The sequence below is a fragment of the Pelophylax lessonae genome (genome assembly GCF_965119305.1).
Source record: "Pelophylax lessonae genome assembly, chromosome: 2".
Taxonomy (NCBI): domain Eukaryota; kingdom Metazoa; phylum Chordata; class Amphibia; order Anura; family Ranidae; genus Pelophylax; species Pelophylax lessonae.
Window position 1 is genome coordinate 708,399,016 of NC_138769.1, and position 15,306 is coordinate 708,414,321.

At 44.7% G+C, this 15,306-nt stretch overlaps 1 protein-coding gene across 10 annotated transcripts in view; it reads left to right on the forward strand.

Annotated features, from left to right (window-relative positions):
- Positions 1-15,306, forward strand: part of DLG2 (discs large MAGUK scaffold protein 2) — a 2,359,657-nt gene that overhangs the window by 1,478,851 nt on the left and 865,500 nt on the right. For all 10 annotated transcript variants that reach the window (XM_082244450.1, XM_082244453.1, XM_082244456.1 and 7 more), the window contains one exon: positions 11,639-11,763. In XM_082244450.1, coding sequence (XP_082100576.1) covers positions 11,639-11,763 — 125 coding nt within the window. The remainder of the gene's footprint in view (positions 1-11,638; positions 11,764-15,306) is intronic.

The following is a 15,306-nucleotide window of genomic DNA, read 5'->3' on the forward strand; positions in this document are numbered from 1 at the left end:
ACTGCTATGGGGAGAGGGGCAGGGGACACTACTGTGGAGGGGGGGCACAGAGGACACTGATATGGGGGAGCAAGAGAAGCAAAGGACACTACAGTTGGGGGGGGGGTTTAGGGCAGTAGAGGACACAACAGTAGGGTGGAGGAAGGGGGGCGATGTGAAGGGGGCAGCGGAGAGGACACTGCTATGGGGGGCCTGGCAGAGGACACTACTGTGGAGGGGGGGCGCAGAGGACACTGCTGTTAAGTAGTAAATAAGGCAAAGGACACTACAGTGGGGGGGTGATGTGTAGGGGTACAGGGGACATTGCTATGGAGTGGCAGAGGACAGTACTGGGGGGGCGGGGGCAGGAAGACAGAAGACACTAACTGGGGGGGGTCAAAGGACACTACTGTGGGGGGCAGAGGACACTAATGTGTGGGGGGGCAAGGGCTGAGGACACTACCTTGGCTGTGGGGGGTGATGTAAAGGGGGGCAGAGGACACTACTGTGGAGGGGGATGTGAAGGAAAGCATAGGACACTACTGTAGGCACACAATTTGTTCTTTATGCCATCTTCTTATGGGGGCTTGATAGGTCGCGCCCCCCCCCCTCAGCCCCTCTATCAATCTATGATTTCCTCCATGTTGTCCAGGTAGATCTCAACCTTTGAAAGGTTGCCAACCCCTGGTCTAAAGCAAACCACACACATTGGAATCTGAATGTACAATCTCCTTTAGACGTTTCAACATGTATGTACTGCAAAGGCCTGCCTGATTGGATACAAATTGATTAGACAGAGTAGATATGTTCTCATATTACATAATTTAGGTAAGTCTAAAATTGATTGTGTAGTCAGATTGTAATGTGTATGGGGACTTCATCTCACTTTGGAGAAATTTCTACTGACCTCCTGTTGTATCTCTGGGAATGGAAGTGAAGGTAAGCAGACACCAGCATAGAAGACACTCCGTTAACGTTTCATGTTAATCATCAGGTGATTGGTTGCTGCGATGCCGGACGCTCTGAGCAACCAATCACCTGCTGGTTAACTTAAAATAGTAACTCTGGCAGCTCCCACCCCGTCCTCCATCCAGTACTGTGCTGCCTCCCGCTCTCCACTATGCTGTAAATGCCAGAGAGGTGTATACACCGCTCAGGTGAATGAATGTCAGCAATCCAGCATGGGTGCCTGGCCTCGGCTCGCCACCGCAATAGTACAATCAAGAAGAGAAAAACAACCACACACCACAGCAGAGCTTGAATGAAGTAAATGCTTTTTATTGACACATGTCAAGCCTCAAGGTACAAACCGGAAATGTAGACGCGTTTCACGCGGACGCAGTGTATTTGTTCACATGAAAAATTTCATCTACATTTTCCTGTTTGTACATTGAGGCTTGACATGTGTCAATAAAAAGCATTTAAATGTGGTAGTAGCACACTGCCACCTATTGATAGAAATTAGGAAATTACAGGGTGCAGCTGCTGCAATCACCAAATGTGTTCCCACATCCGCAATAAATCAATATTAAAATGTGTGATCGCCCTGCCTCTAAATCAAGGTAAAAATAATAACTAGAAAGTGACAAAAAATATAGGTAAGTGTTTCATATGCTGTATTTATCGACATATAACACACACTTTTTTCCACTGAAAATAGGGGGCAAATCGTTTTATGTGTTATATGCCGAATTTGTACCTGGCTGCCTCGGAGGGAAAGGGGGTGAAGCCTTGCCAAATCCCAACTTCTCACGTGATCCAGTGAAAACTCCCGCCGTTTGATTTTACTATACGCTTGTTTTTTTTACCTAATAAATGTGAGTGCATTTTATGAAGTGGGCTCTGTGCAGTGTGTTGAGCTTAATAACCCGGGTACTGCACTATTGGAAGCTGTTTTTTTTTGTTTGTTGCCTATGACCTATGTGTGAGCGGTGTGGCGCCATCTTGGAGAGGGAATTCCATCGCTCAATACTTTGACGTTAAATACCGGGGTTATGGCACTGCCAAAACCCTGGTATTTTCTGACACTGCGGGCAGTCCGCTTTAACATAAGGGTGGTTCCAGCGGCAGATTCACCACGGGATCACCCTTATGGGCGGCGGGAGAGGTGCCCCCCCCTGCCACTTCCCGGTCGTTTTCCCCCCTTACCGGACCCACCGCCAGGAAAATGATCTGGTCAACTGTCCCCTCAGGCAGAAAGTTGAGTAAGGGCAAGATGGCCCTCACTCGACTCTATGGCCTTGGAGGACCGGAGCAACGTCATACAACGCTTCCTAGCAACCGATTTAAAGAGCCCATTTTTTTTTCTTTTTGACCCCAGATCTCACATTAAAGAGGACCTGTCATGCTTATTTCTATTACAAGGGATTTTTATCTCTATGTCATCTATTTTTGTAATAGGAATAAAATAGGAATAGGAATAAAAGTGTTCAAAAACATTTTTTTTAAAAAAAACCAGCGTAAAAATAAAAAAATAAAAGATAAAATAAATAGAAAAAGAAAAATGAAAGCACCCCGTCCCCAACCCACATATGTAAATGGTGTTCAAACCACACATGTGAGGTATCGGCGTAAACTTTACAGCGAGAGCAATAATTTGAGCCCTAGACCTCCTCTGTAACTCTAAACTGGTAAACCTGCAAAATTTTGAAAGTGTCGCCTATGGGGATTTTTAAGTACCAATGTTTGTCGCCATTCCATGATGTGTTGGTTATCTATTTACTCAGCGTAACATCATCTTTCACATTATAGAAAAAAATTGGGCTAACTTTACTGTTTTCTCATTTTTTAATTAAAAAAAGTAAATTTTTTCCAAAAAAATTGTGTTTGTAAGACCGATACGAAAATAACGTGTGCTAAAAAATATTGCAACAATCTCCATTTTATTCTCTAGGGTCTCTGCTAAAAAATATACAGTGGGTACGGAAAGTATTCAGACCCCCTTAAATTTTTTACTCTTTGTTATATTGCAGCCATTTGCTAAAATCATGTAGGTTCATTCTTCTTCCTCATGAATGTACACATAGCACCCCATACTGACAGAAAAACACAGAATTGTTGACATTGTTGCAGATTTATTAAAAAAGAAAAACTGAAATATCACATGGTCCTAAGTATTCAGACCCTTTGCTCAGTATTTAGTAGAAGCCCCCTTTTGATCTAATACAGCCAGGAGTCTTTTTGGGAAAGATGCAACAAGTCTTTCACACCTGGATTTGGGGATCCTCTGCCATTCCTCCTTGCAGATCCTCTCCAGTTCTGTCAGGTTGGATGGTAAACGTTGGTGGACAGCCATTTTTAGGTCTCTCCAGAGATGCTCAATTGGGTTTAAGTCAGGGCTCTGGCTGGGCCATTCAAGAACAGTCACAGAGTTGTTGTGAAGCCACTCCTTCGTTATTTTAGCTGTGTGCTTAGGGTCATTGTCTTGTTGGAAGGTAAACCTTCGGCCCAGTCTGAGGTCCAGAGCACTCTGGAGAAGGTTTTTGTCCAGGATATCCCTGTACTTGGCCGCATTCATCTTTCCCTCGATTGCAACCAGTCGTCCTGTCCCTGCAGCTGAAAAACACCCCCACAGCATGTTGCTGCCACCACCATGCTTCACTGTTGGGACTGTATTGGACAGGTGATGAGCAGTGCCTGGTTTTCTCCACACATAACGCTTAGAATTAAGGCCAAAAAGTTCTATTTTGGTCTCATCAGACCAGAGAATCTTATTTCTCACCATCTTGGAGTCCTTCAGGTGTTTTTTTTAGCAAACTCCATGCGGGCTTTCATGTGTCTTACACTGAGGAGAGGCTTTCGTCGGGCCACTCTGCCATAAAGCCCCGACTGGTGGAGGGCTGCAGTGATGGTTGACTTTCTACAACTTTCTCCCATCTCCTGACTGCATCTCTGGAGCTCAGCCACAGTGATCTTTGGGTTCTTCTTTACCTCTCTCACCAAGGCTCTTCTCCCCCGATAGCTCAGTTTGGCCGGACGGCCAGCTCTAGGAAGGGTTCTGGTCGTCCCAAACGTCTTCCATTTGAGGATTATGGAGGCCACTGTGCTCTTAGGAACCTTAAGTGCAGCAGAAATCTTTTTGTAACCTTGGCCAGATCTGTGCCTTGCCACAATTCTGTCTCTGAGCTCTTCAGGCAGTTCCTTTGACCTCATGATTCTCATTTGCTCTGACATGCATTGTGATCTGGAAGGTCTTATATAGACAGGTGTGTGGCTTTCCTAATCAAGTCCAATCAGTATAATCAAACACAGCTGGACTCAAATGAAGGTGTAGAACCATCTCAAGGATGATCAGAAGAAATGGAAAGCACCTGAGTTAAATATATGAGTGTCACAGCAAAGGGTCTGAATACTTAGGACCATGTGATATTTCAGTTTTTCTTTTTTAATAAATCTGCAACAATGTCAACAATTCTGTGTTTTTCTGTCAGTATGGGGTGCTATGTGTACATTCATGAGGAAGAAGAATGAACCTAAATGATTTTAGCAAATGGCTGCAATATAACAAAGAGTGAAAAATTTAAGGGGGTCCGAATACTTTCCGTACCCACTGTATATAATGCTTGGGGGTTCTAAGTCATTTTATAACAAGAAAAACTGATTTTAACTTGTAAACAACAAGTGTCAGAAAAAGGCCAGAAATGGTTAAAGGAACCTGAACCAGTGGTGTATTAAGGTTTTGTGCTGCCCTAGGCCTGACTAAACTTGGGCACCCCCTAATTTAAAAAAGACCCCACCCCTTCCTGTAAAAGCCACACCCTTTCCTGTTTATGACCCGCCCTGTCATCTGTAAATCACAGACCACAACCACAGTCTATCAGTGCCCATCAGTGCAGCCTCATCAGTTCACAAAAATTCAGCCCCATCCGTGCAGCCTTATCAGTGCTCATCAGTGCAGCCTCATCAGTGGCCATCAGTACAGCCCCATCCCTGGCCACCAGTGCAGCCCATCAGTGCCCATTATTGCAGCCTATCAGTGCATAATATCAGTGCTGCCTTATCAGTGCAGCTCCATCAGTGCCCCCTCATCAGTGGCCATCAGTACAGCCTATTAGTGCCCATCAGTGCAACATATCAGTGCCCATCAGGGCAGCATATCAATGCTACCCCATCAGTGAAGCTTATCAGTGCCGCCTCGTGCCCATCAGTGCAGCCTCATCAGTGCTCATCAGCGCTGCCTTATCAGTGCAGCCTCACTAGTGCCCATCAGTGCAGTTTATCAGTACCCAACATTGCTGTATCATCAGTGGCCATCAGAGCAGCATATTAGTGCCCATCAGTGCAGCCTACTAGCGCCCATCAGTGCAGAATATCAGTGCCCATCAGTGCAGCATATCAGTGATGCCTTATCAGTGCAGTCCCATCAGTGCAGCTTATCAGTGCCACCTTATCAATGGCCATCAGTGCAGCTTTATCAGTGCCCATTAATACAGCCTCATGTCACTGGATTAGTAAGATTATTCCTTCCTTTTAGGATATTTGGACTTGTGTTTGCTGCCACTGATTGTAATCATAGGATTATTTCAATTTGTATAATGAAGGAAGGAGGTTGGTGTAAACCACCAACTAAACCTGCGCAAATGAATGTGATAAAATTAAAAACTACTGAATTAAATGTGAATTTGTGTGTGCTGTGAAATTTCTTTCAACCCTATGAGCTGCAACATAAACGTGGTACACGTGGACAATTGCAAAAACTTAAAAGGTATGGTGCTCAACAGAAAATTAAATCACAGTGATTATCAAAATTAAAATTAAAAGAAACCACATACGTGCTAATGGTGGATGTGTCAAACTTGAGTACTTAAACAAAAGTGACAATATATATATATATAAATCAAGTCTCTAGTGCTCAATATCATCAAAGTGTTAATCCAAATGACAGCAGCTGATGGAAAATCACGGACTCGATAGGAGTGTAATCCTTAAAGCCACTACCGCCACACGCTCACCCAGTGCAAGCAAATATACCTGCTTACAAGAGATATAGGACCCCCTTCGTTATAGGGGGTCATTATAGCATATTTCTTTCCACATTTGATCCAACCAAGCCCTTCACCAATATTATATGGTACTTGTTTGTAGAGCAGGTACTCTCTCACCATAGAGAGTGTATAGCCAGACCAAGAGTTAGTTCAGGATCAAGACATAGGTAGAGAGAAACAAAGAGGCTCTCATGGTGCAGTAATTTATGATAAAACCATTTCATGTTTGAAATCACACTTACTACAATCCAAAGTATCAAAAGTCTTCAGTGCAGGAATCTCGGTTACAGAGAATCGGAACGCCGCTATCACAATCCGCCTGCGTTCCACTTAACCGGAAGTTGCGGTCTCACGTTCCCAAGGTAAATTTCGTCAGTCCGTGCTGACGTCATCAGGGGATCAACCCTCTGATGACGTTAGCACGGACTGACGAAATGTACGTCGGGAACGTGTGATCTCAACTTCCGATTAAGTGGAACGCAGGTGGATTGTGATAGCGGCGTTCCGATTCTCTGTAACCGAGATTCCTGCACTGAAGGCTTTTGATACTTTGGATTGTAGTAAGTGTGATTTCAAACATGAAATGGTTTTATCATAAATTACTGCACCATGAGAGCCTCTTTGTTTCTCTCTACCTATGTCTTGATCCTGAACTAACTCTTGGTCTGGCTATACACTTTCTATGGTGAGAGAGTACCTGCTCTACAAACAAGTACCATATAATATTGGTGAAGGGCTTGGTCGGATCAAATGTGGAAAGAAATATGCTATAATGACCCCCTATAACGTAGGGGTCCTATATCTCTGGTAATCGGGTATATTTGCTTGCACTGGGTGAGCGTGTGGCGGTGGTGGCTTTAACCACTTAAGCCCCGGAGGATTTTCCTGCTAAAAGACCAGGGGGTATTTTGCGATCCAGCACTGCGTGACTTTAACGGACAATTGCGCGGTCGTGCGACGCTGTACCTAAACGAATTTGACGTCCTTTTTTTCCCACAAACAGAGCTTTCTTTTGGTGGTATTTGATCACCTGTGCGATTTTTTGATCACGCGCTATAAACAAAAAAAGAGCGACAATTTTGCAAAAATAGCAATATTTTTCACATTTTTTTATATGAAATTCCCCAAAAAAAAAATGTAAAAATCAAAATTTTTTAACATTTTTGGCCAATTTGTTTTATCCTACCTATGTTTGGTAAAAAAAATAGCAAAAAGCGTATTTTGATTGGTTTGCGCAAAAGTTATCGCGTTTACTAACAAAGGGAAAGATTTTTGTCATTTTTGTTGTTTTTTTTTTTAACGCGTAATGGCGGCGATCTGCGATTTTTTTTGCGGTACTGCGACATTGCGGCGGACAGATCGGACCCTTGACTGACATTTTTGACACTTTTGGGGTTACCAGTGACATTTCTACAGTAATCAGTGCTATACATATGCACTGTTACTGTAAAAATACACTGGCAGTGAAGGGGTTAACTTTATTTGGGAGGGAGGGGCTGTGTGTGTCCCTAGGGGCGTGATTCTTACTGTGATTGGCTGTGGCTCTAGCTGTAAGGACACTGATCAACGGATCTACATACTAGATCCGAGTAATCAGTGTCTTTACAGCGATGAGAATGACAGGCAGCTTGTTTACACAAGCTGCCTGACATTCTCCCTCTCCCCCGACGATCGCCGAGTGGCCGGCGGACATCGGGTCCGCTGGTCACACGCGCGGGGGGGTGCGTGACCGCGCGGGAGCGGGAGCGCGCCTCCGCGGGCGCGCGCTCGCTCCCCAGACCCTCCCAGGCTAGTGACGTTAATTAACGTCACTCTGCCTGGCAGGGGCTGACCGCCGCAGTAAATCTACTTGCGGCGGTCGGCAAGCAGTTAAGGATTACACTCCTATCAAGTCCGTGATTTTCCATCAGCTGCTGTCATTTGGATTAACACTTTGATGATTTTGAGCACTAGAGACTTGATTTATATACTGTATATTGTCACTTTTGTTTAAGTACTCAAGTTTGAAGCATCCACCATTAGCACGTATGTGGTTTCTTTTCATTTTAATTTTGATAATCATTGTGATTTAATTTTCTGTTGAGCGCCAAACCTTTTAAGTTTTTCAATTTGTATAATGACTAGGAAGTTCATAATCATTATACAAATACGTGAAATAATCAGCGGCAGCAAACAGTTCCAAATATCTTATAAGATTGGAGTAATCTTACTAATCCAGTGACATATTGCGATAGCACATATGAGGTGAGCAGGTCCAAAATATAATTGCAATCATATACAGGTAAAAGTCTTAATTGTATATGATGCAATTCAATATGCTCTCTCAAGGACAAGGATGTTTAAAGAAATGAAATTATATTATTGACATGATGTCTGCCATACCTGGGGGCGGAGGAGGGTAGGCGAAGCATTAGGCTGCAGTGCCACACTTATTAGCATTGGCGGCCATCGGGCCAGTTGTATTAAGTGTGGTCGGCGGCCTCACCGGCCGATATTACCAATCCGGCAGGTAGAAGTGTGACTGCTTTATGGGGCTGCCAGACTGATTTGCCTCCTGGGCTCTGCCCTCCTGCCCAATTTGCCCCATAAGACTGGCACTATGTGTAGTGCAAGCCAGCGGAGACCCTTTTTGTGTGGGAGCCGGGAGGAGGCTGTTTTTTTTTTTCGTGCGGGGTGAAGCTTTTTTGCTGTCCCCCTGCAAAGTGCCTAGGCCTGGGCCTTGTTGGCCTAGGCCAAGATACAGCACTGACCTGAACACCAGAGTTTGGTCCATCAGATTGATCTGTGTTTATGCTTTGTTGACCCTTAGGGGTCTGTAATGGAGGGGAGCTTGCACTTCACCTGGTGAAAGGAGCATGAGTGGAAAATTGTCGTTATACTGTGGTGTCATCCCTATTAAGCACCTCATCAAATAGAGAATTTTGTGATTACACAAGCTTTAAGAAGTTTTATTATTTATTACATTGGTCTTTTTTGCATTATATGTTTGTTTATGGATTTAATTTGCACTGGCACTTTATATATATATGAAACACTTATTTTTTGTCACTTTCTAGTTATTATTTTTACCTAGATTTAGAGGCAGCACAATCACACATTTTAATATTAATAAAAAGCATTTACTTTATTCAAGCTCTGCTGTGGTGTGCGCCAGTTTTTTCTTCTTATTTCACTCTACTGCTGTACCTGCTGTCAGGTAGGAGTTGCTGCTGTCTACACAGTGCTGTGTGTTTGTGAAGGGGGCAAAAGACACTGCTTTGGGGGGGGAGGGGGGTTTAGGATACTACTGTTGGGGGCGGTGGGGGGGGGGGGGGGTTGGAGGGACAGAAGAGGGGGGGGGGGTGATGCAAAGGAGGCTGAGGGCAGAGGACATTGCTATGGGGGGTGGGGCAGGAGACACTACTGTTGAAGGAGGAGGGGGGGGGGGGACACAGAGGACACTGCTATGGGGGGGGGGGGGTCAAGAGAGGCAGAGGACACTACAGTGGGGGAGGTGCGTGATGTTTAGGGATGCAGGGGGCACTGCTACGGAGTGGCAAAGGAAACTACTTTGGGGGGGAGAAGACAATAACTGTGGGAGGGAGCAAAGGACACTACTGTGGGGGTAAGAGTACATTACTGTGAGGGGGGGCAGAGGACACTACTGTGGGGGGAAGAGTACATTACTGTGAGGGGGGCAGAGGACACTACTGTGGGGGGCAGGGTACATTACTGTGGGGGGGGCAGAGGACATTCCTGTGGGTGGAGGGGGTGATGTGAAGGGGCAGAGGACACTACTGTGGGGGGAAGAGTACATTACTGTGAGGGCGGGCAGAGGACACTACTGTGGGGGGAAGAGTACATTACTGTGAGGGCGGGCAGAGGACACTACTGTGGGGGGCAGGGTACATTACTCTGGGGGGGGGCAGAGGACACATCTGTGGGGGGGGGGGGTGATGTGAAGGGGCAGAGGACACTACTGTGGGGGGAAGAGTACATTACTGTGAGGGCGGGCAGAGGACACTACTGTGGGGGGAAGAGTACATTACTGTGAGGGCAGGCAGAGGACACTACTGTGGGGGGCAGGGTACATTACTCTGGGGGGGGGCAGAGGACACATCTGTGGGTGGGGGGTGATGTGAAAAGGGCAGAGGACACTACTATGGGGGGAAGAGTACATTACTGTGAGGGGGGGCAGAGGACACTACTGTGGGGGGCAGGGTACATTACTGTGGGGGGGGGGCAGAGGACATTGCTGTGGGGGGGGGGGGTGATGTGAAGGGGGCAGAGGACACTACTATGGGGGAAAGAGTACATTACTGTGAGGGGGCAGAGGACACTACAGTGGGGGGCAGGGTACATTACTGTGGGGGGGGCAGAGGACACTACTGTAGGGGGAAGAGTACACTACTGTGGGGGGGGGGCAGAGGCCACTACTGTGGGGAGCAGGGTACGTTACTGTGGGGCGGGGGGGCTGAGGACGCTACTGGGGGGGGGGGGGGGCTGATGTGAAGTGAAAAGGAGACACTACTGTGACACACTGTGTGTTCTTCATGCCATCTTTTTATTTGGGTCTTGATAGTTATTTATTTAGCCCCCCTATCAATCTTTGATTTCCTCCATGTTGTCCAGGTAGATCTCAACCTTTAAAAAGTTACCAACCCCTGGTCTAAGGCTTACCACACACATTGGAATCTGATTGTATCATCTCCTTTAGATCTTCTAACAAGTATGTAGTTCAAGGGCATGTCTGATTTGATTGATTAGACAGATTAGGTAGGTTCTCATATTACATTGTTTAGGTGAGTTTATAGTTACATAGTTACATAGTAGGTGAGGTTGAATAAAGACAATAGTCCATCCAGTTCAACCTGTGAAGGTATGAATCATTTCTCATACCCCTGAATGTTTTGATCCTTGAGATGTATGTCCAAGAGTCTTTTAAAAGTAGCCAAAAGTTGATTATATAGTCAGCTTGTAATGTGTTTGGTGGCCCTAGGAGGGGATTTCCTCTCGCTTTGGAGAAATTTCCACTGACCTCCTGTTGTATCTCTGGGACAGGAAGTGAAGAGAAGTAGACACCAGCATAGAAGACACTCCACTGGTACAATGGCTTTAGCTCTGCTGAATGACGTCTGATCCTATCCTCTCTTATGCCTCGTACACACGCAACGATTATCGGCCGACCGATCGTCTGACTTTTGTCCAGAGTTGTGTTTTGTTGGTTGGAATGTGCCTAGACTGCACACAAATTTTCTCGGCCAACAAAAATCTATTACAGAAGTGATGGTATGCGCTGGTTTACTTTCCGTGTGTTTTTTCTTCTCTGAGCATGCCCAGTCTTGCTCATCAGATTTTTGTCTGCCGAAATCTGTACTGACTGACGGAAAATCGGCCGTTGTGTTGACGGCCAACAAAAATTTTATAGTCTGCTCACCAGATTTCTTTCGGCCGAAAAGTCGGAGTCGGTTGTCGGAAGCATCATACTAACAAGCCGAAAATCGGCCAAACGGACGTTGGCCGAAAATTCCCGGCCAATAATCGATGTGTGTGTACGAGGCATAAGGATCCAATCAAGAAAATGAGATTAGAGGTGTATAAATAATATGGGATTTAATAATGCATTATTCTGTTCTATTTATATTCTATAAATATGTTTCTATATGTGTTCTCAGATTTCTTTTTTATTGTTTTAGGGAAATTCTGGCCTTGGATTTAGCATTGCCGGAGGTATAGATAATCCTCACGTAGGAGACGACCCGGGCATTTTTATTACCAAGATTATCCCAGGAGGGGCAGCAGCAGAAGATGGCAGACTCAGGTGAGATAAGGCTTATATTCGATGTGTGCTTCCACTGAAAGCATTAGGCCACTTTCACACGGGCTTTCCGATCAGGTCCACCTGATTGAATGCTCCATGCACCCCTATGGAGCAGCAGATGTCAGCAGTGACATGTCCGTTGTTATCCAATCCGATCCTGTCTGTAATGTCCGGACGGATGGTAACCCTATTTTCCATCCGTCTGGAGGATCGTATCGGATAAAAAAAAGGACAGGCGGTCCGTTTTCAGTCGATCTCCCGTAGAGGAGAGCGGGGATCTGACAGGTCCATCTCAGCACAGTGCGTGGAGACTGGCCTTTCGTCCGCCTGCTCAGCAAGGACCCTTAAATGTTGTTTTTTTTTGTAATAAATCTATCACATCCATAGCAAAGTCACTATTCTGAAAAGCAGATTAACCACTTGACCTCCGGAAAATGTACCCCCTTCATAAATTGTATAAACATAAATAAATACATTTTCATAAATGTAGACAAATATGTATTCTGCTACATGTTTTTGGTAAAAAATAAATAAAAAAAAACCCAATAAGCGTAGATTGATTGGTTTACGTGAACGTTATAGCGTCTACAAATTATGGGATATATATATGGAATTTGTTTTTTATACTAGTAATGGCAGCGACCAATGATATACAGCGGGACTGCGATATTGCGGTGGGCAATCGGAAACTAACACTTTTGTCACTTTTTGGGGACCAGTGACTCTGATACAGTGATCAGTGCTAAAAATATGCACTATCACTGTACTAATGACACTGGCTGGGAAGGGGTTAAACATCTACGTTGATCAAAGGGTTAACTTTGTGCCTAGTCAGTGTTTGCGCTTACTATGTGTGCTGCTTTTACTAGGGAAAGAGAGAGATTCTAGTCCTTTTTTTGCAGGAACACAGAATCCATGTCTTCCCCCATGTCAGAACCGAGATCTGCCTTGTTTACATAGGCAGATCCCCGTTCTGTGTTGTTTACACACAATTGGCGGGTGTCGGAGGACATTGAATAATCACAGCAGAAGTGGCGAGTGCGCCCCCTGCAGGTAGAAATACAGGATCATATACGTGATCCTGCGCACAGCTTCCGCCCGGTAACTGTAAAACTGCTATAGAGAGGTCGCTAAGTGGTTAAACCTATGTTAAAACCACGTTTGGACTTTATGTTGCCATTGCAGGATAGCCAGAAGAGAAAGTAAGTGATTTTTGGTGTCCTTCTTTTAGGGAAATCTGCTACTAGACTCCTGATGTCACAAAGGGAACCTGTCATGAAAGTATGACACAGTTTTTTTTTAAGCCCCCCCCCCCCCTCCCCCATGTATATGCACCTACGTCCAACAATGTTAATTTTGCTATGTATTTTACATATTGCCATGATTGTTGTTTAATTCTAAACCAGGAGTCTCCAAACATTCTAAACAAAGGGCCAGTTTGCTGTCCTTAAGACTTTAGGGGGCCAGACTAAGGCAAGCATTAGCGGAAATTTTCCTGGCATCAGTGGGAGTAAACATAACCACATTTGGTACTAGGGGGAGGAATAGTGCCCCATCGTCTGTATCATTGGGAGGAATAGGGCCCTATTTTTGGTATTATTGGGAGGAATAGGGCCCCAGTGTTGGTATCACTGGGAGGAATAATGCCCTATTGTTGGTATTATTGGGAGGAATAGTGCCCCAGTGTTGGTATCATTGGGAAAAATAGTGCCCCCATTGTTTGTATCATTGGGAGGAACAATGCCCTATTGCTGGTATTAGTGGGAGGAATAGTGCCCCATTGTTTGTATCATTGGGAGGAATAGTGCCCCATTGATGGTATCATTGGGAGGAATAATGCCATATTGTTGGTATTATTGGGAGGAATAGTGCCCCATTATTTGTATCATTGGGAGGAATAATGCCCCCTTGTTTGTATCATTGCAAGGAATAGTGCCCCAGTGTTGGTATTATTGGGAGGAATAGTGCCCCATTGTTTGTATCATTGCAAGGAATAGTGCCCCATTGTTTGTATCATTGGGAGGAATAATGCCCTATTGTTGGTATCATTGGGAGGAATAGTGCCCAATCGTTGGCATCATTGGGAGGAATAGTGTCCCATTGTTGGTATCATTGGGAGGAATAGTGCCCCATTGTTGGTATCTTTGGGAGGAAAAATGCCCTATTGTTGGTATCATTGGGAGGAATAGTGCCCCATCGTTTGTATCATTGGGAGGAATAATGCCCCATTGGTTGTATCATTGCGAGGAATAGTGCCCCAGTGTTGGTATCATTGCGAGGAATAGTGCCCCAGTGTTGGTATCATTGGGAGGAATAATGCCCCCATGTTTGTATCATTGCGAGGAATAGTGCCCCAGTGTTGGTATCATTGGGAGGAATAATGCCCCATTGTTTGTATCATTGTGAGGAATAGTGTCCCAGTGTTGGTATCATTGGGAGGAATAATGCTCCATTGTTTGTATCATTGTTAGGAATAGTGCCCCAGTTTTGGTATCATTGGGAGGAATCGTGCCCCATCGTTTGTATCATTGGGAGGAATAGTGCCCCATTGTTGGTATCATTGGGAGGAATAGTGCCCCATCGTTTGTATCATTGGGAGGAATAATGCCCTATTGTTAATATTATTGGGATGAATAGTGCCCCATAATTTTTGTATCATTGGGAGGAATAGAGCTCTATTGTTGGTATTATTGGGAGGAATTGTGCCCCATCACTGGTGTCAGTGGGAGGAATAGTGTCCCATCATATATATCATTAGGAGGAATAGTGCCCCATTGTTGGTGTTAGTGGGAGAAATGGTGTCCCATAGTTGATGTCAGTTGACAGAATAGTGTCCTCTATCAGTGGGAGGAAGGGCCTGATAAAGGCAAGCAAAGGGCCACATTCGGCCCTCAGATCACAGTTTGGGGACCACTGATAAACTGATAACCTGTAATAACTTTTAACGGAGTGGCTATAGACTAATTTTAGGTACCAAATTTTGTAGCAGTTTCCCAGGTGTGTGCAACTTTAAGGCTTGACATGCTGGGAATCTAGTAACTTGTCGCAACTTTATATCAATATCTTAATGTATTTTTTACTGAACATTTGTGTTTGATAAACAGGTGCGCCAATATTGCGTGACGTGCAAAATTACAACCACCAGAAAATATCTACAATTTGGGTGGTTTATCTAATCTTCAGGCCTAAACTGTGCATTTTAACCACTTGACCTCCGGAAGATTTACCCCCCCCCCCCCCTTCATGACCAGGTCTTTTTTTGCTATACGGCACTACGTTACTTTAACTGACTTTTGCGCAGCCATGCAGGGCTGTACATAAATTACATTTATTTCATTTTTCCCACAGATAGAGCTTTATTTTGGTGGTATTTGATCACCACTGCGTTTTTTTCTTCATTTTTTTTTTTTTTTTTATTTAGGGCCAATATCTATTCTGCTACATATTGCTAGTTTAAAAAATCTCAATAAGTGTATATTGATTGGTTTGACCAAAAGTTATAGCATCTATAAACTATGGGATATACTGGAACTTTTATGTATT